Raw genomic sequence first — 19,352 nt, 5'->3', positions numbered from 1 at the left:
ACCTTGTTTTATGCCCAGTCACAGTCTTCATGTGAACTGTTGCATTTTCCACATCTTCACTGTGACAGTACACCTATGGATCTGTGGTGAACTTCAGGAGGTGTTTTGGGGCTGTTCATAGGAAACTTTCTCAACAAGCTACAGGAAGTCCACAGAATCCTTGAAACAAGCAAATATTTACTTAGTCTTTTTAAGTATTTTATGGAGTTTTAATATCACAACCTGTGACAGAGCCTGAAGATAGGTTTTCTGATCCTTATTCTGGCTTTGAAAGAGCAGTAATGAATATGAGGATTACTAAGCGCTAAATATTCCTGGTGCAACTCATTGGTTTCAGTAGGAGGCTCTCCAGAAGAAGAGTGAGCTTTAACTATTGAACTTTTCCAAGTTTATTGTTTTGAATCAGAGATAGAGTCCACATAAGCAGGACACCTTGCTAAAGTTGTTACTTTTGGGAAGAAAAATATAAAACCAAAGATTTCGCACCACAGTGCTTTAAAGAAAAGCTTTCAAAATTTGAATTAATGTCGCATAATTTACAAACACACTGCTAGACTCACAGGACTTTTTGATGACTGTCTTAAAGTTGCTGCAGTCCCACGTTCCGCCTGTGTTCTAAATCCTACTTTTTTTCTTAACAACATCCACTCTCTGCTGCATGCCCCCCAATCCCCACTGGCTTTGGAGCATTCCCAATGAGCGAAGTGCTTCCATAACTTTGTATTTTATTTTGCAGAGTATGCACTTAATTAAGAGTCACATTTAATTGAAATAGCTTCTTCTGAATTCAGGGAAAGAGCGACTTTATGAGATGAGAATAAAAAGTGCTTTTAATGAAATTAAAAGCAAAATGAAATGTCTTTAGAAATTTATGTTGCATCACTGCAGAGCATGTGCCAAGCCTGTCTTGATTTACCTGAAAGTGCTGTATCAGAGACAGGACTTCCAACTGGAGAGTGTATCCTATCCTGGATGACTGCTTTGAAATCACTTACTTGGAGTAATATTAATTCAAATTCCTGATAAATTACTCACTGTGATATAACACGCTGTTTTAAAACTTTTACAGCCTTTTCATTAATAGATGATAGTGAAAATTAGAGCTAGTATTTTTTGTGTAGAGTTCTTAATCATGCCATTTAAAGTAGAAGCTAAGCAATAAACATCTAATGAATGGCTTATGGTAAGTTTAGTCTCAGAAGCTATGTTGCTATTGGCACAGATCAACATAACCATCTATCAATAAATTCGCAAAATTTAAAAACTGTAGCTATGACTTATGAATGCTAGTCATTCTCAATGTGCATTACATATGAGTAGTTTATTGCATTTTAGGATACTTGCAACCTAAATCGGTATCTATTAGACATAACAAATATGTTCCTTTCTAGAAGGGGGTGTATTCTGAAATTGAATCATTCTTCTGTATTTTGTAGCTTTTAATAATTGTTGTGTTTTAAAAGACCTGAAAGAAATAATTGTCATGGGTAATTATTAAAGGAATTCCTTAACATAATGATATTTGGGCAAGTCATTTGCAGAATATATCTGATTGCACTCCACAGAGATAGGCTCCTTGGCTTTTTTGCCAAAGTGAATTCTTCAAATTAATCTTTGGAAATAGTGAAGGAAAATATAATACTTTGGTGATGCCCATAATCATCAGTGCTGTGCAGAGCTGCAGCTTTAACTCAACTGTGTGTGTTATGCTTCTGCACCAAGAGTCACAAACTCAACATGGGTTCGGTTCACTTCTGTGTCCTTAGCCATAGCCCCGTCTCTTTCTTCATCAACGGAGTACCACAATGGATTTCTACTGAAGTAAAGTATCCTTATATTCTGATTTGCAGCCGTTAATGATTATGGATTTATATCTAATATTAATGAAATAAATGGAGCCAGTTATGTAAAACTGTAAAGATAAAATTCATAGGTTCTGCATTAGTGTACAAATAGCATCTTAATGTGAAATCCAGAGTTCTTAGTACTTTGAAAAGGGATGCATTGTGCACCTGCATCCTCTATGGGGGAGCTTGAGTCTTGGCCTTTCAACATCTGGAGAGATCAAACAACAGCTCATCTGTCAAGAATGAGAATTTATGTGGCAAAATAAGCATGGGATTCAGACAAGATTGCAGGTACCCAAATAATTCTCTTCAGCAATGAACTCTTCCCCTGCTTGGATGACCAAGTGTGTTTGAGAGACTGGAGGTCTCAGGTTTCCTTTCTTGCATATCCAAGTGGTTTAGTTTTGTTCAGTTGCGTGTATTCATTGTTATTTTCAATACATATTCTAGAACTTTCTTCTCAGTAATTTTTGCACTTACTGACTGACCCATCTGACTTTATTTGTTAAATTTACTAAATGTCTTACTAGCCATAAGCTGTGAAAAGCCAACCAGGGAACCGAAATTAATAGGAAGAAAACACCCTCACTAATTTCACTTCTGACAGTTCAACTGACCCAAGAGCATTTACATTATTTTCCCATTTAAGCAGTTAACTTCTGAGTTGTTCTTAAACACTAGGGACCTCTAGCTAGAGCAGCCACTTTGGTCAGCAATCCAAGATTTAAGCAGGTAGTATATTATTTATGTAGTGGAAATACAAGCAATTTTTATATTGTATATGTGATTTAGTATTTTCTGTGCCAGTTTTATTTCAGATTTAATTCTAGGACATGCTGTGCTACGTAGTCCTTTTGGATTTCTGCAACTGTTGCTCTTGGAGCCATGCTCCTGCTGCAGAATTCCAACAGGAGCAAACATATGGGGTTCTTCCGTCCTTGGCTTGCCCCACCATTTGTTCCATGTTTTAAACCAACTGGTGCTGTACCCAGTGGAGTACATCTGTTACAGTTTATTGCTAGAAATTTGCAATTCATTTCAGTTTGCTAAAATAATATTCATGGCCAAGCATTAAGCAATTACAAAAGAGAGTAGGCAAAATTTTGCTGAAGTTTTTATGTGATGCAGAACCTACTGCCCAGCTTGGGTAATTTGGGTACTCAGCAGTCAGATAATGGTCTGACAGTTGAGTTTGACCATCCTGAGAAAATCAGCTATCCACTGAGATATCCCTTATGTGGATGTCCCTGCTCTGTTTTAATTAAGGGCAAAATAAATTGGCATAAATAACCACTGAATGCGTTTGGTTGCCACATCTTGCCTGAGGGTACTCATCTGGGGAGCACCCGGAACTGCAGCAGAGTCTTTTCTGCTGGAATTACAGGAGCACATCCAATAACAACCTGTAACTCTTACTGAAAGTCAGCAGAATGTAGGCTGCTAAATAGTCTGTATGTTTTTTGAATGTTGTACCTCACTTTTTGTCTGTGTGATTCAGACTGTGTTGGGCTATGTTGTTGTTTGCAGAGGTGAGGTTTCTGGTTTGAGGGAAAATTGGATTACCAATCATTACCTTCAGAGTAAGGCATTAAGTAGTTGAATAGAAAGTGACTCCTTCATATTAAAATAAGAAGTCCCCATAATCAGCGCAATAAAATCTTAATACAAGAGATGACTGTTTAATTATTATCACCCTCTGAAGCAGATTTTTAAAATTAGGAAGAATCACAATATAATATTCATAACCCCATCACACTCATAATGTTTCTGTAAGTCCGTCTCGCACATCTTTGACATATAGTAACAGAATAAACACACTGCTCACTATAGTGGAGACATGTAGTTGTAAACCAAGGCTTTTTTATAGGTAAACTTGCAAACTAATTCCAGAAGTTACAAGCAACAATGTGCCTGTTTTTGTTCTCCATCACAGACCTGAGCCTGGATCTGTCTCTTGGATGCCTTTCACACTCATCCCTTGAAATTAACGAGGTCGCTTTTGCTATAGAAATCTGTTACTTGCCTAATTTGTAAAAGAGTTTTGGTTCCAAAAATTTGATTTGATATGTTGAGTTACATTAGGGTAGTGCAAGATGTTGCAGACTTCATTCTGCCTGTGTTGTCAGACCACCACTATGACTTAAAAGTATGGCTACATTCCTGAGATTTATTTGTGTCCTTGCAAATAAAAGCATTTGAAGACGAATGAGTTAACTCATCAGCTCACTAGGCTTAGAAGGAGATTGTTTTGATGGGGAAATTGGAATTTATACTGAAATGATGAAACACTCAGAAATAACCCAGATATTTTAAAATATTTTTGCTTGTTTTGCTTTACAAATGTTACTTGGAATGATACAATGAACCAGAATTATGTGTTTCTATATGCCGTACATAAAAAATATCTAGGAATGGAAACCGTTATTAAAGCTACTAAATATAATTCTGTTTTCTAGTAATCCTGGAAATGTCTTTAAATATTCATCATCTAAGTGGCGTGGACAATGCAATCTAAACAAATTAGTATGGAGTTGGGCTATAATGTGGAATAATTGCATTTGGTTTTACAGAGCACTGTAAATAAGTGTGTAAAGAGGCTTTGAACCTTTATGGAAATTTGAATCTATATTTTAATGTCTTTTGTTCTTTTTCCACAGAACATTCTGGCTTTAAATCCCCGAAAACAAACACATGCAACTCTTCACTCAACTGCAGCAAAGAAATTAGTCAAGAAGCAATGGAAAAGGAATTCTGACAAAAACTGTTCAGTAAGTGCACGTTTATCATTGCATCTGGAACAATCATTGAGGCTGAAATCACAGCTGTGGGAGAAATAAATTAGTGTTATTCAGTAGCCACATTTGGCTTCTAGTTTGTTCCTGTAGATACAGAGTTACTTTGTGATGAGATCGTTTCTTGGCAGAGCCTATTTGCAGTCCATACTTTTTTCATTTTTGGTGATTTTAGTAAGTGGTTGATACAACTTTTGTGCCTTTTGTTATGGAGTCTGATCCCTCTCAAGTATCACATCCTGAGCCGTGCTGAGCCTCTTGATTTCCCTGGGTAGCCTCTTCTGCCACTTCCTCCTTCTCTTTCTGTTTTCCGAGAATCACACTGGGCTGAGCAGCACTTCACTATCCTTTCTGGGACTCCTAAAGCTAGTTTTATTTTGCTACAGAAGTAGGGGACCCTGTCATATGTACCTATTTTATATAAATACATAGATCTTGGATTAAAACATGACTCTGGAATTTAAATTTTGTGCATTGTAATTTTCTGGAAATAGTTGATTTTGGAATAAATACTTTTCTTGCTGTAAATTGTGTATACTCTTCTGTATTTCTGCCATTGTATATCATCATTTTCTCTCTAGGTATTTGAATTCCTAGTCTCAGCATGATATTTCACTAATCCTATCAGAATTTTTATGTCTCTTTGATCCCTCATCTGATTAGAAGTTTTGTACTGTTTTTATTGTCTTCCTACAGGTTGTCTTACATAATCCTCAAAATTCAGAAACCTTTTAGGTAGAGTACTAGTTTTCTTATGAGTATAAGGATAGTGGTGTCTTTTCATAGTGCTGTCAAAACACCTCCCACTAAAAAGGAAAATTCAGGTAGGAAATTGATTATGTTTGTAATTAAAAATAGGTCATCCAAAACCCAACAAAACACAAACCCAATCAAAAATACCAAAAAGTTCCTCAGTTTCTTAAAATCACGAAATCCAGTATGAACAACAAATATTTGCTGGATAGGATATCCTTAGCATTTCAGCAATTCTCTTAGTACAGTTTCCTGTTTTATAGTATTGATTATAAGAATCTTTTTTTTTTTGCTATAGCTATTTTCTTGTATTTATTGGCTTAGATAATGTTACGTGGACTAGAAACTTATGTACATGAAAACCTTCTATTTGTGAGCTTGGATGATTATTTTGATGTGTCTGATGCAGATATTGCCCACAACTGTCTGTTCCTGCTGCAGACAATGTTGGGCTGCTTAGCGAGCGGCTCCTGAGCAGCTGCAGTTTACAGTCATGTTTTCAGGTGACCTGAAATCAATGTAAACTCTGCTTTCAGAAACTGTTAGGAAGCTCAGGTATCCATGCAGCAGGGCAGCTGGGTATCGGTGTAGTAGCCTAATTAGCTATTCCAATGTAAATTATTCTGGTTAGTTAAACTGTAACAGTCACAGAAATATTTTACTAATGGGTGTGTTAAAACATATCTCCTAAAGCATCTAGGCTTTTAAGTCACTCTTTGTTATCTTGAGCTGTTGTCCATGTCAGCCTTGCTTGGTTTTTGTATTCAGTTTACTCATAAAGTGTTTGATATTTGCTGTTGATTTTGAAAGTGCATGGTTTTCTAGAAATTGTCTCTCTTCCTGTGTTCCTGCTGTTAGCTGTATGTATGTACCTCATGGTGTCTCAAATATTTCTGGATTCCCAAGGTCTGAGCTTCCTGGGTTGTGCAAATGCCATGGATTTGGGTTCATTGCCAGATTTTGTGCCTTGTCTGTATTTTTAGTTGAGAGAAATTCTGAACATTGTCAAATACTGCAGGATGATGTTTTGGCATAGGCTTGCAGTCTGATAAACAACTTGGTTTTATAGTTCTGCAGTACTGCTTGGAGATCTGTGCAGTTATTAGCACCCTGTCCTGACAGGAATCTGCTCATGGAGTACAGTTTACAGGATTAAAAGTTAGAAAGAAACAAATGTGTATATGGGCAGATATAACTACTTTCATAGCAGATAGTTTCAATACTGCATTATTATGTATTATTTGGTAGAAACATCACATTATTTGATTTGCAAGCTATTATAAGAAATGTAAGGTGCTAGAAGGAACTGTAAAGGGCTAGTCCTTATTTCTAGATGGGTAATGATCCTAGTTTTTAAAACTGACAAACTCTTTTTCACTCAGAGATGTGTAGCTTACTCTTACGGTGTAAGATTTACCACATAGCTTACTATTACCTTACTATAGCAGAAAAAGCCCCGAAAAATGAAAAAAATAAAACATTTGTCTGGTCTCCCATTACATAAAAGACATCAATAAAAAATAAGAGACCTTTTACATTCTCCAGATCATTGTTGTTGAGTGGTTTTAATAAAAAAATAAAATAAAATGATTGAATCCTTTTATTGCCTCCCTAAATTAGGAAAGCTAATGTAGGAAAGGATGCACTGAACACAGTTTTCTGTTTTGGTCTAAAGAGCCACTGGCAATAATGTTTAGGCCTGCTAATGAATAGATCAATCTCCATTTGAAGTCCATATGAACTTTATTTGTTTCCATTTCCTTTAAATCTGAATTTGGCTTTTAGCTTTGGATTCTTTTAAAGCTGTTCTGATGCTGCCTTTGCAGAACTACTGTTGAAAGGAAGGTGGGAGTATGAAAATACAAAACTAATTAAATTAACAGCCCTCAAAACTCTGAACAAAAGCTGCATCTGCTGAGGCATGCACACAGTGACTTTGTAATGTCTAATAGACTTCCAGATGGCAGACTTACATATTTCTTCAGAATAATTACACAAGTGAAATTTTAACTCCTAGCCTGCTCTGAGACACTTTGGGTTGCCCATTTAATGAGTTCTGAAGTGCAAATGGAATGTCAATATCTTTCCTCAGCATTGGAGAAGTATCCTCCTAAAGGAAGGTTCAATTATGCTTTCAATGAGTGCTATTGTTTATTTACTATGTTAGCCACCAAGTGTTGCTGTACAAATTATTTATAGTTTTAGGTGCAAGATTAGTCAGCTTTCCTTCAGAAATTTTAACTCAGAGAGATGTATCAGAGTAGGAAAACTCTTTTTTGCTGTGTCACCCTCAGTAACAGTGTTAGATCTAAGCGTTAACACTCTTATTTCTTATGAGTCATGCTGAAAAGGAGTATAAACACATGCCTCTAGTTATCTGGGGGAACAAAGATTTCTGTTGTCCAGAAAAAATTAAAAGTAGAAGAGTTTTGAAATAGCTGTTCTAATAGTAAGCATTAAAGAAGGGTGCAAAATTTAGGTCACATTAGATCATCAGTTTACAGATAGAACAAAAGCAAAGGGATCAGCTGTGAAACTGTGAGGATTTGCTTTGATTTCAGGTCTTTCCTAAGTAGTTCAGGGTTGTTTAGACTTCAGATAAATATTTTTATCTGTGGTGTCTACCTCTTTATAATTGCATTTCTGTGTGTATTTTGTGCGTACCTACATTTAGGTCATCAGCTAGGGGGGCACACGTGAGCATTTGCATTGCACCCAGCGCACTGATTTCCTTGCTTTATGAATGGGGTTTCTAAGTATTATGGGACGAGTTTTGTTCTACCTTGTACATGTGCAGGTTTGTAATTTAAATGAAATTCACCTCCACAAGTTTTATAAATTGACTTGTCACTGGTGAATTCAGTGGGATATTCTAGTCCAGCCTTCTTTTTGGTAATGAAATCTTGTAGGTACCTACTAAGGACAGGTGAGAAGTTGATATAGGTCCACCTATGTGTTCAGACTTGCTTCAGTTTCTGCGTTTAGAAATAATTGTGACATTTGCTCCAAATGGAAATGCTGGAAGTATTTCAACATGACAAGAAGGTGAAAAGGAAATGGGGTTTAAATTGGTTTGTAGCTAATTGCCATAGCCTGTAACAGTATTGATTTTCTGGCAGTATTAGCATTGTTCTTTGTCCTTACATGTGCTAAGCCTGATCAGCATTGTGCAAAAAGAGCCTCTCTTCCATGAACAAAATAATTTTCATGCTCATCTCTTTTAGGTTTTGGGTTTTTTCTTTTTCTTTTTCTTTTATGGTTTTTTTTTTTTGGGTTTTTTTTTGTTTTTTTTTTGTTTTGGCAAGGACTCACTTTGGGAAAGAGACTTTAACTGTAGTCTAATTCTTTCCAGCCATTAGAGAAAACCAAATTCTTCACCTTGTCTTTTTCTGTGCAACATTAAGTTGCAACTACCAGATCATTTTGTGCTAATGATGGAGTGTGAGATTTGCAATTTATTGCAAGATATAACAGCTCATGTTGCTCTTTAAGTTCAGAGGACAAGGGTACTCCCTTAAAACAGTAGTAATAAGAGCTTGCTAAAACTTCTAACTGCTTTTCACTTTGATAGTGTTTCTGTGGCTGTCACTTCTATATATAAATATCTGTATAAAGACATTCTTTAAAAAAAGGTGTGTAAGTACCTCCTGATGCACAGTGTCCAGGCTTGCATAGAAAAATCTGTAAACAAGATGATCTTTCTCAGCTATAATGTGTTAATCTAAGTATTGCCTTCCAGTGAGATGGAAAAAGTTCACATGATTTTTGTGCCTAATAATGTATCATGCATACAGAATAATCAAGTTAGAATTTCACAAATAATTGATGGATTGAAGCAGAAATAGTGCAAATTGCAAACAAGTAGATATAAAACCCAGTACACCGAAGGCCTGAAATCAGGAACCTTAGTGAATAAATGCTTTTTCAGGGAATAATTTGTCCGTTTCTAGACATGTATTGATGAAAGATTCTATATTTATAAATAAAAAATAATCCCAAATATTGTAAAATAGAGAACACTCATTAAAGGAAATCAACTCAATTATATTTATAATCTAAATGTATAGTTTACCTTTGCAAATATTTATTTTTGTCTTCATTGCATATGAATATGCAAGTTTAGCTCTTTTCTGAATGGGTATACAATGGCAGATGTCTCTCTAATCGCTGCTCTATTCAAACATTAATTGGTAGAACATATGTAGAATTCTACTAGTCTGAATAGGTATAGGATAGCAGCAGTCTCTTTAATCACATCACTATTCAACCACTAATTGGTGTGATGATTAAGGGACATTAGAGGGAGCACTTTGACATCTGATTCTTTGAACTGATGTCTGCTCGAGCTGCGCTGTATTCATCATGGCCAGACTGATTTCTTAAATAAAATGCTCTGATTCCCAAATGTGGAAAATATTGCGTTAGGATCTATTGAGGTGATTAGGGAATTTGAGAATGATTCTTTTATTTAACTAGTGATTGACTGTATATGCACAAACTATTCATATGAATAATACATGTGTTGCTGAGTATCAGAAAGAGCTGAGAAGTAACATCAAGAGATTTTCTCTTTTCTCATAGTGTCAATAATTAAATATTAATACGCATTTTAAAATGTACCAGTTTAATCATTTAGCAGTCAAATTCCTACTCATGCATTTTTTAGATTAACTAATTACTCTGCATTTTCTCTTATCGATAGCATATGCTGGCATTTATAACCCTTTCACTGGAATAAAGTGGTTTACATGTTTATATATGATATCATGTATAGTGGCTCTAAGAAATGCATATTATTAATTTCCTTGAATTTTATGTTTTATATGCATTTCAATATCTTAAGGTGTTTTCATTAGAATATCTCAATAGCTCCTAACTTGCCTTGATGCAACAAATTGTGGTTTTATGCACATTTTCTGTGTATTAAATTGCAAATACTGGGTGATGGCAAGTTGTGCCAAATGCTTTCTTAGTACTGTGCAAAAGGTTCCTTCTCACCCCATGGCTCTTCTGGAGTGCTGTGCAAAACCACCTCCAACCTTTTAACTGCTGCTGCTCAGAGTTCTTCAGGTTTGGTGTTCCTCTTATTTGATGTTGGATGATTCCTCTTCTGTAGAGAAGCATTCACCTTTTAGTGAGCAGCATTTAGTTCCAGGTATATTTCTGATCTTAACCAATTCAAAATGGAAGTGTTTCAGAGTTGCAAATTGTTTAGCTTTGCACTCAATTATATGACAAAATGAAAAATGCTTATCTGCTTAAAGTGCTGAATTCTGGGAAAGTCCAATTCATTCCCCTTCATTAAAGCTGAGCAAGTCAGAGTAGGGATAGGATTAGAAACCATCTTCACTGTCAGCTTTCAACTTCTGCTTAGTATTATATTCTTCCAGATGTAGAATTCTGTGTACTTAACTGTGGTTACTGGATGGAGATAAAGGTGCCTTATTATGCTGGAAAACAGAAAAAATATCAAATAGAAAAAATAGCTTATCTTTCTTCAGACGTTCTACTCCCACTATTTTTTTTTCTCTTGTAAGCTATTGCCTATGCTGAAACCAAGATTGCTCTTTCCTGTACTAGACTTCCCTCTTCTGCAGTGAAGGCCATCAGACATGTGCTGTTCCTTCTGCAAGAGTGTTGGATTATCTTGTATTTATGGCCCAAATTCTGACCTGTTAGTTTGTATTGATTTTGAAATTCTCTTCTTCCCTTTGGAAACGTTTAGTATTTCTTCATTCCCTGTTTCCCTTATTCCACCAAACATTATGACAGTAGAAACCATTAGTACATTAATTTTTTTCCAATTAGTCAAGTCACTGAGGTCTTGGGTGAATCATGAATCATCTTGATTCCAGTTATTTTTGGTGATAGAAAAGAACCTAGTTGTTTTTCAGTTAGTTGCACACTCACCGGATATTTGTTTAGTCTAGTCTACATTTTTAGTTGGCTTATGAAAATGTGCTGTGGAATAATCGGGGGAGAAAAATGTTTATTCCAGATTTGCCACATCTACTCTGCCAGTTATTCTTGGCCAGTTTTACATGGCCGTGTTGGCGCTTTTTATATCACAATAGAAGTTTTAATATATGTACTCCATTTTCTCTGCCTGGGGGTATGATTTCTGTTTTCACTTTTTTTTTCTTTTTTTTTTTCCTTTTTTCCCCTCCCTCCAATACCCCTATGTAAGGGGAAGCATTATGTCTGTCTCTTCTCTTCTTTTGGAACCACAAGCCTTCTAGTAGGTGCAATTGATAGTGCTCCATTCATTGCTTCAGTTAGTTCCTCGATGACTCAGTGATACATGAGCTGAATCAGTCTGATTAAAAAGAATAAATTATTCTTTTTTTTTTCCATGCTCAAGCCTGCAATCTCATGTTCTTGCTAAAAATATATTTTTTTAGTTGTAGTTATGGCTATACTGTGCTATCTCCATGAAGAGAGCAGGGAGGGCTGTTGATTCTGCATCACTTATTTGCTCTGTTGTACATAATCTGTACTTCTCTTCATTTTCTTCTTGCTTCTCATGTATATAGAACAATTTTCTTACTATCATTTTATAGTTTTCTCCTCTTCATTTTTAACTTAAATTTGCATAACTTTCTGGTTTTATTCCCACAGTGTTTTTGCAGTTCATTTATACTTAGAAATTTATCTACTCTAGGTATGTGTCAGTTTCCCTGCTTTCATGATTTTGATTTCCAGGCCATTGGGGGGAGGCATGATGTGATCATAAAGGTGTGCTAAGAACACTCTTTTGGGTGAGTTTTTGTTTTGTTTGTTTCCTGTTTGTTTTATTTTGTTTGTGGTTTTGTGGGGTTATGTTTTTTTTCCTTTTTATTTGCTTTGCTTAGGAATAGTTCCCCCTTGTGAATTTCTGTAGGGTTTGCCCTTTCTCCTGCTTTCCTTTACTGATCAGTATAACTCTCAGGAGACGTACCAGAAATTATATTTTCTGAAGTTCACCATCCTCATTTTTTTACCCTCACCACTTTCTGCACTTGGAATTGATTGTAATCTATTACAGAGGGAAGTCATTGATTGTAAGATGCTTTAACTTTTTAAATGCAACCTGTAAAACACAGATCCTAATAATGGTAGCATGCAAGTATTCTTTGATGTGATAACTGACAAACTTTGTTAGGAACAGTCATTTAATCAGAAACACTAATACAGAATTTTAAAAATAGTATCAACTCATGCCAATCTTATCAATTCTGGTATGAATCTGAGTGGGCTTTATCCCTTTAGCAAGTGGATGAAGTCATAGAATAAATACAGACTATAATTTCCATCAATTTTTTAAAAATTCAATATAAATTGTATAGAATAAGGTAAACAATTTAAAGACATTAATTTTGAGAAGATTATTGGTATTTGAAATATACAGAATTTATTTGGAATTTGAATCCCAATTTGTAAAGAATAGTTTCACACTGAACTGTTAAACAACTTCAAAAAGTTAAGACTATGAGGATTAGCCATAGGGAGTTGAAACAAATGGGATTGATTGGCAAAGCAGGAAATACAGAGGAAAAAATGAGAACTTTCAAAAGTCAAGTTGAGTCACTCTGGGTGAAAGAAATTAAAACAAATAGTAAAAGGTTATTCAGCTATATAAAACAAATAGTAGAAGATTCTTAAGCTATTTAAACTAAAAGAAATAAAAGAACAAGCAAAGTCAGTGTGAAGATAGGATTAAGGATATTAGGTGTTGTCTGAAGTCTTTGTAAATTGTTGTCCTACTTTCAGTAAAATGGGAATGAAGCAAGAGGTGGCTAAATGGGCAGAAAAGTGCAGAAGTGGAAATTACACCAGACAGGCCAGAAAGAAAACTTGGAGTGTTTTATATTTGAAGTCAAAGGAACAGAACTGCATCCATAAAAGTATCACAGAAAAACTGACATATGAAATTACAAGCTTTGTAGTAGAGCAAGTTCTTGATTAAAGAATAGGCAATGCAGTTTGTGTGTGCTAGAGGACAGAGAACTGATGGACAACTCTTGCTCTGTTGGTCTCATATTGGCATCATGCAAAACTTAGAAAACAAAATTTTGAGATTTATTAAATGCATTAAGGAAAATGGAAGATAGAATGAGGCATATTGGGTTTTATTCTTAGGGATAAATCATGACACACTAACCAGGGTTTTGGGTTTTTATTTTTGCCAATTAATAACGAAGTGTCATCTGCTTAGATTAGAATAGTAGCATGGATAAGGAACTGGCTAGAGGGGAAATGAGAGTGAGAAGTGCTTAAAAAAGATCTGCTGGGCTTTAGCAGAGCTTTTTGAAGGATCAGTCTTCAGATTCATAACGTTTAATATTTTCATTAATGAGCTTGACATAAATATTAGGAGCATGTTACAAGAAAGTCGACAGGCACTGTCAATACAGAAGGAACTAGAACATCATAAAGGACTGTGTGACACTGAAGTTTAGAATAAAAAAAGATAAGAATAAATTTAATAGTGCAATTAGGAGGCTGTACAGCCAAAGGGCTGAGGATGAGAATGACTAGGAGCCTAATGTCTGGAATTAAGCAAGAACAGGATTTGGAAATACCAGCTGATCAGATGGTGATGGTTCCATGAACTGGGTAAGAAAATCTGAATGTGAACTGAATGTGAACGCAGGAGGTTACTTGTGATTGTCCAAGTTGTCACTTCTAGTCTTCTGTATGCTTTAATGTTTTGGACTGTGGGGGTTATGTAGAATAAATTGCATTTGAATCACATCAGATACATAGTGAGTGTCATTGAAATGTTCATGGGAAAAATGGGTCTGCCTTCAAATAAGATCTGGTTAGTGGCCAGTAAACAAGGCTGCACACTGAGCCCAAATGTTGAAAGGCTAATGATTAGGTGTGCCCTCTCTGTTGTGTTTCCTAAGTCATGAAGCACTTCTATGTAAAATAGCATCTGACTGTGTAGTTAACACTGGGTTTGCTGCATGTATGTGCAGGAGCCAAATAAAGTTCTGAAACCTTTTTTAGGCATTTTAAATTTAAGTGCCTGACTGTGCAATGCCTGTGTTTGTTTTATGGAGTGTATGATCTATGGGTTCTTCTGTGTTCTCTAGCCAACTCTTTGGGCCTTACTTCAGCCTTCTATTTGTACAAACATTACTTGGGGACCGGGGTTAATTGAGTACCTGAATGTCAGTTTCTGTCCTTTGTTAATTTGCGTGGATCATTTGCAACCTTCTTTACCAAGTAACAAGTTGTAGCTGTTAGATATAGATTAATGCTGTTAAATATCTTTTTAAGGTATGCGCTCTCTCATCTGCTTTCTTTTCACTTGCTACTGATGCAAGTGCTATGCAGACATGAAATTGCTTTGAGACTGATTTAGCTATATATAAAATTTCCAAGCAAGAATGCTGATTTTTTCATTTCAGAAATACAATGTTAACATTTTCATCATTTTGTGGGGCTTCATTGTAGGTTTGTCCTTAGCTAAATGATGTAGCTACCTTTTGTTTTAGCATTTCTAGTTTTTGACTCCCCTTCTAAGATTCCAAATATCCTTAAAGTTTCAGTCCCTTGCATAAGTGTCATTTTATCCACTTTCTTCCTCAGAGGTGGTTGGTGAAAGAAGTCTTTCACTGCTGTGGAACAAAACAAAAAGGACTGTTAGTGAAGCTAGCTTAGTATCTTTGTAACTCAGCTCATGCTGAATCATCAATACTTTGAGAAGTGTGGATTTAATGAGCATTTGTATCTAACTTTTGAAGACAGAGCCCATAAACTTGCATTTTAAAGAGAACTGTTAGGGGGAGAATTCACTTTACTTTCACTTCTGTCACATCTGAAGTAATTAGTAGTAATACATATTGAAAATCTTTTAGTACTGAATCTATAATTTTTGGGGACAAACTTCACTTTCCTTATAATTCCACTTCATTTTTGGCCATGCTTGGACCATTTTTCCTACCCTGTACAATCTGCAAACTGTCTTTTATTTTTTAGTGTAAAGCTTTCAGAAGAGGCCAGTGAATCTCAGCCACTATTGCATCCACAGTAACTATATAAGAGTTGGTTGAATTTAACACATTTTAATTGCATAAGAAGTCTTGTTTACATTCTGTTTCTCGAGGATTGTAACAGTAGTAGTTTTGGTGAACAGCAATAACATAAAAGTTGCACGTGTTTTACAGAGTCCATTAGAGACAAGAGGGCAGTGTGCATCAGAGTAGGTGGCCATTTCTTGTGCTGTTGCTGATGCTTTCTGTGGAGTTTTTCTTTTTCATTTGTTTTCCTCTGCATTTATTTTTCAGTGAATGGCCAAACAATGTGAGAAGGATCTTGCATATATTTGTAGCAATAAGTCTGAAAAGCTCTGTTGCCACCAGGGCTCTAGAAAAGCTGTGGAGAGGTACAGGGCGTTGCTAGGCAACACCGCATGGCCACAGATAGTATTTTTCCTTTAATTTATTTATTCTTCAGTTTGAGTGTGTCCTGCTTGGAGCCATTTGGGTAATAGTTAAGCAAGCACATAGAAATCAGAGAGCTGCAGGAGTGGAATAAAGGAATGCAATATAAAAATGTAAGAAAGGAAAAGCCATGACACATAATTAAATGACCAAGAGACATGAAATAATTAGTAAGGACTGGAGAGAAAAAGTAAACAAGCATGAGGAAATAAGAGCAGGAGAGAAAAAAACCCCGAAGTTATGAAAAAAAGAGAATAGAAAAGATAGGGCACTATTGAAGAAAAATTAAAAATTGAAAGCTCAAACAGTTTATACACAAGGGGAACAGGGAGCTTATTGCATAGGAATAAGAATTAAAAATCAGAGATAAAAATGACTTCAAGAAGAAAAGGGAGAAATTTGGTAATGATGTTAAAAGAATGATGATTTTTGTTTCTTTTTGATTTGCATCATCCTGTTCATTCCTATTACTCTGTTTGCACATATGCAATAGTAGCAGTGACACTCAGGAGCTGGGGACTGATTAATAAGTCCAATATGTTTCCCAGAGAGGAAAAATAATTTAAAGTAAGAGTTTCTGTGTTATTTAGAAATTATTCAATCTGTCTGTTTGGAAATAGCATTTTCAAAACTAGGTTATTGGATTTTATTGAAAAAATGTGGGTGATTATACCAAGGGTGTTAGGTCAAGCACTGGTTGCACAGAGGGAGTGGGTTGTTCATACTCTGAGTTAAACACAATAAGCAGGGGCAGGTCTGTCCTGTGCAGTGTTCAGGGAACTAAAAGGTCTTCATCTGCAATAGTTGGAGCCATAATAGGCTTGAATAGCGTAGCAATGTGAGGAAAATTCTGTGCCAGAGCCAGCCTGGCTGAGAGACCCATTTAATTAGCTCAGGAGTTGTGCTACCTGGCCCAAATGTCTTGAACACTGTTTGTGGGACTCGAATTGGTCTCCTCCAAACAGTGCTACGCCAAATTCAAATCTAGGAGTCTTGCACTGCAGTTCTCTTCTGGTGTATCCTGGCTCTGTATGGCCCTGATTGCTTGGGAATTGCTGGGAAGGTGCTTAGCTGGTGCTTTGGGGCATGTTCATATTGCTCACCTCAGCTTGAACATAGCAATTTTCAAGATACTAACAAGAAGAGGAATACAGCAGCCTGAGCTGTCTGAAGACAGGCCAGTAGGTTTTGGGAGAAGAAAACTATTCAGACTGAGACATGAAAGCTTCCAAAGAAGCAAAAACCTTACAAAGAAGACAGTAAATGAGATACAGAACCAGAAGAGCGCATAGTGCCATAGTGAGGTATTGAGTAGTTAGTGCTTTTCCCTCTGACGCAGTAAATGGAACTGAGACCTGAGGCAATATATTTATCCTGGATTCTGTTCTCAAGCTACATGTGAATAAACAAGCAGCATAACAGCAGCATTCTCTTAATGCTCTTTTGAATGCCTTGCTGAAAGATGTAGCTACATATAATCCCTGTTCATTTCTGTGTATAGGAAAGTTATTTTTCACGTAATTTTTAGGGAAAATAATACCACTTATTTTCTTAAATTTCTTTTGGAAGTTTCTAAAGTTTGTTAAACATGCATGGTATCTTCAAAGAAGATTGCACTTATTTGAGCAGTTTTCCCTGATTTTTGATTATTCCTATGTGTCTGTAAATAGATGGCACAACAGATGGTGAAAACTTCATAGGATCTGCAACCATTGTAATAGCCTCATACCTCTGATTTTCTGAATTTTTTTGAGAGGGAAAAAGCATTTTAAGTGTTTGTACTGTCCTACTTGGTTGTTTCTTTCCCACACTGTCCCCACCAAGACGTAATTTTCCTCCTTCTTAGCAGTGAGTGTAAGCTTTTGTTTTGACTAACTTGGCTTGATGCATGATATTTAAAAATAAGTAGTTGTGTTGACTATTAAACAGCTTTGTGAGTCTTTCTGCATTCTTATTCATGCTTTCCTTTTTTTATTTTGCACTTCCATTTGTTTTTTCTGACTCTGATTACAGAGACTGAGGCTGCTGTCTTACTGTATCTTTTGCAATAAGGTTTGAGATACCAGACATTGCTAAGCACAGTAAGGGATGCATGTAATTATCGTAGTTTTTGCACAATTTTTTTTCTATATGGTATTTTGAAAACGGAAGATTTTAGAAAATTCTAAATCAGAATAGCTGATTTAGCTATTTTAGATGGCAGTGAATATAAAATGTGCTTAAATACTTGGCTTTTCTGGACATCTCAGCACATGTCATTTGAATCTCAAAAAATGGAAATAAAAGAGAAATTACAGCATGTTTTTTTTCCAAAGATATGTGATTTGTCAACCCACTTATGTATCATCTCCTGACATGTCTCCTGTCACCTACAGTTACTTCTGAGTTAACAGACTTAAAAACATAAGAGCTGAGGTAACATTTTGTTGGGTGTTTGTGTATGGTTTCCATACTTTGTAAATTAACTTGAGATTTTTTAATATTATTATTATTATTCTATTATTTGATTATTAATATTTTTATTCTTCAGGTTTTCATAAGCTATGATAGTGATGGAAAATCTGAAACACAATGCCAGCATGTAACACAACTGCAATGTCTGCAGCCTTTTTTTTAGTATTTATTTCTTTGACTTGGATAAACACTTCTCAAGTGAATTGAGTATTTCAAATTATTCCTCTGAGGAAATTTAGTCTCAATTTCATATTTTGCTTTATTTCATTGCTACTTAAGTAGCAATGTGATACTAATTTTAGATAACACAATAACCCAGAATATAAGTGTATATACTCTTCTCTGGATAATTCACCTGGTCAGGTACCTGATGATATCTTATAATATTTTTTGTGGAATTCTTTCAGTCACAACACTGAAGTATTTCCCATATTGCTGTTTTCTTCTCCTAAGCCAAGCAGACAGAGGATGGGATTTTTCCCACTCATTCTATCAGACAGATAATTTAAAAATTATTAAATAATAATATATGAAGTTCATTTGTGAACTATGGACACCGTATGCAAACATACAACAAAATGTTACCTCAGTTCTTATGTTTTTAACTATATCTTAACTCATATGTTAACTCAAAAGTAACTGTAGGTGACAGGAGACATGGCAGGAGAAGATAAATGAGTTGACGAATCACATATCTTCAGAAAAAAACCACGCTGTAATTTCTAGTCTAGAAACTCATATTGAATACTATTTTATGGAAGTCTTTTAGCTGTTGGAGAGAATTAGGAGCACACATTTTAGTAAGTAGTACGTGGAAGGGGGTGGTGCACGTGTTTCTATAACTGGCAGTAGAAAGACATGATCTAAGATGTGATCTGTAAGATTAGGAGACAAGCACCTTGGCATGACCTTGCTGTTGTGGTTTAACCCCAGGTGGCAACTAAGCACCACAGCCACTTGCTGACCCCCCAGTGGGGTGGGGGAGACAATCAGAAGGGTAAAAGTGAGAAAACTTCTGGGTTGACTCATAGACAGTTTAGTAGGTAAAGCAAAAAAGCGAAAGCTGCACATGCAAG

At 35.7% G+C, this 19,352-nt stretch overlaps 1 protein-coding gene across 1 annotated transcript in view; it reads left to right on the top strand.

The window, feature by feature from the left end:
* The window catches only part of DPYD (dihydropyrimidine dehydrogenase), a 332,821-nt gene that overhangs the window by 17,855 nt on the left and 295,614 nt on the right, over positions 1 to 19,352 (top strand). The window contains exon 2 of the mRNA XM_030953352.1: positions 4,505 to 4,615. Within this exon, the coding sequence (XP_030809212.1) occupies positions 4,505 to 4,615 (111 nt within the window). The remainder of the gene's footprint in view (positions 1 to 4,504; positions 4,616 to 19,352) is intronic.

This window comes from Camarhynchus parvulus, chromosome 8 (assembly GCF_901933205.1).
Source record: "Camarhynchus parvulus chromosome 8, STF_HiC, whole genome shotgun sequence".
Lineage (NCBI taxonomy): Eukaryota > Metazoa > Chordata > Aves > Passeriformes > Thraupidae > Camarhynchus > Camarhynchus parvulus.
The sequence above is the reverse complement of the archived record's forward strand: the minus strand, read 5'-3'. Positions and strand labels throughout refer to the sequence as shown.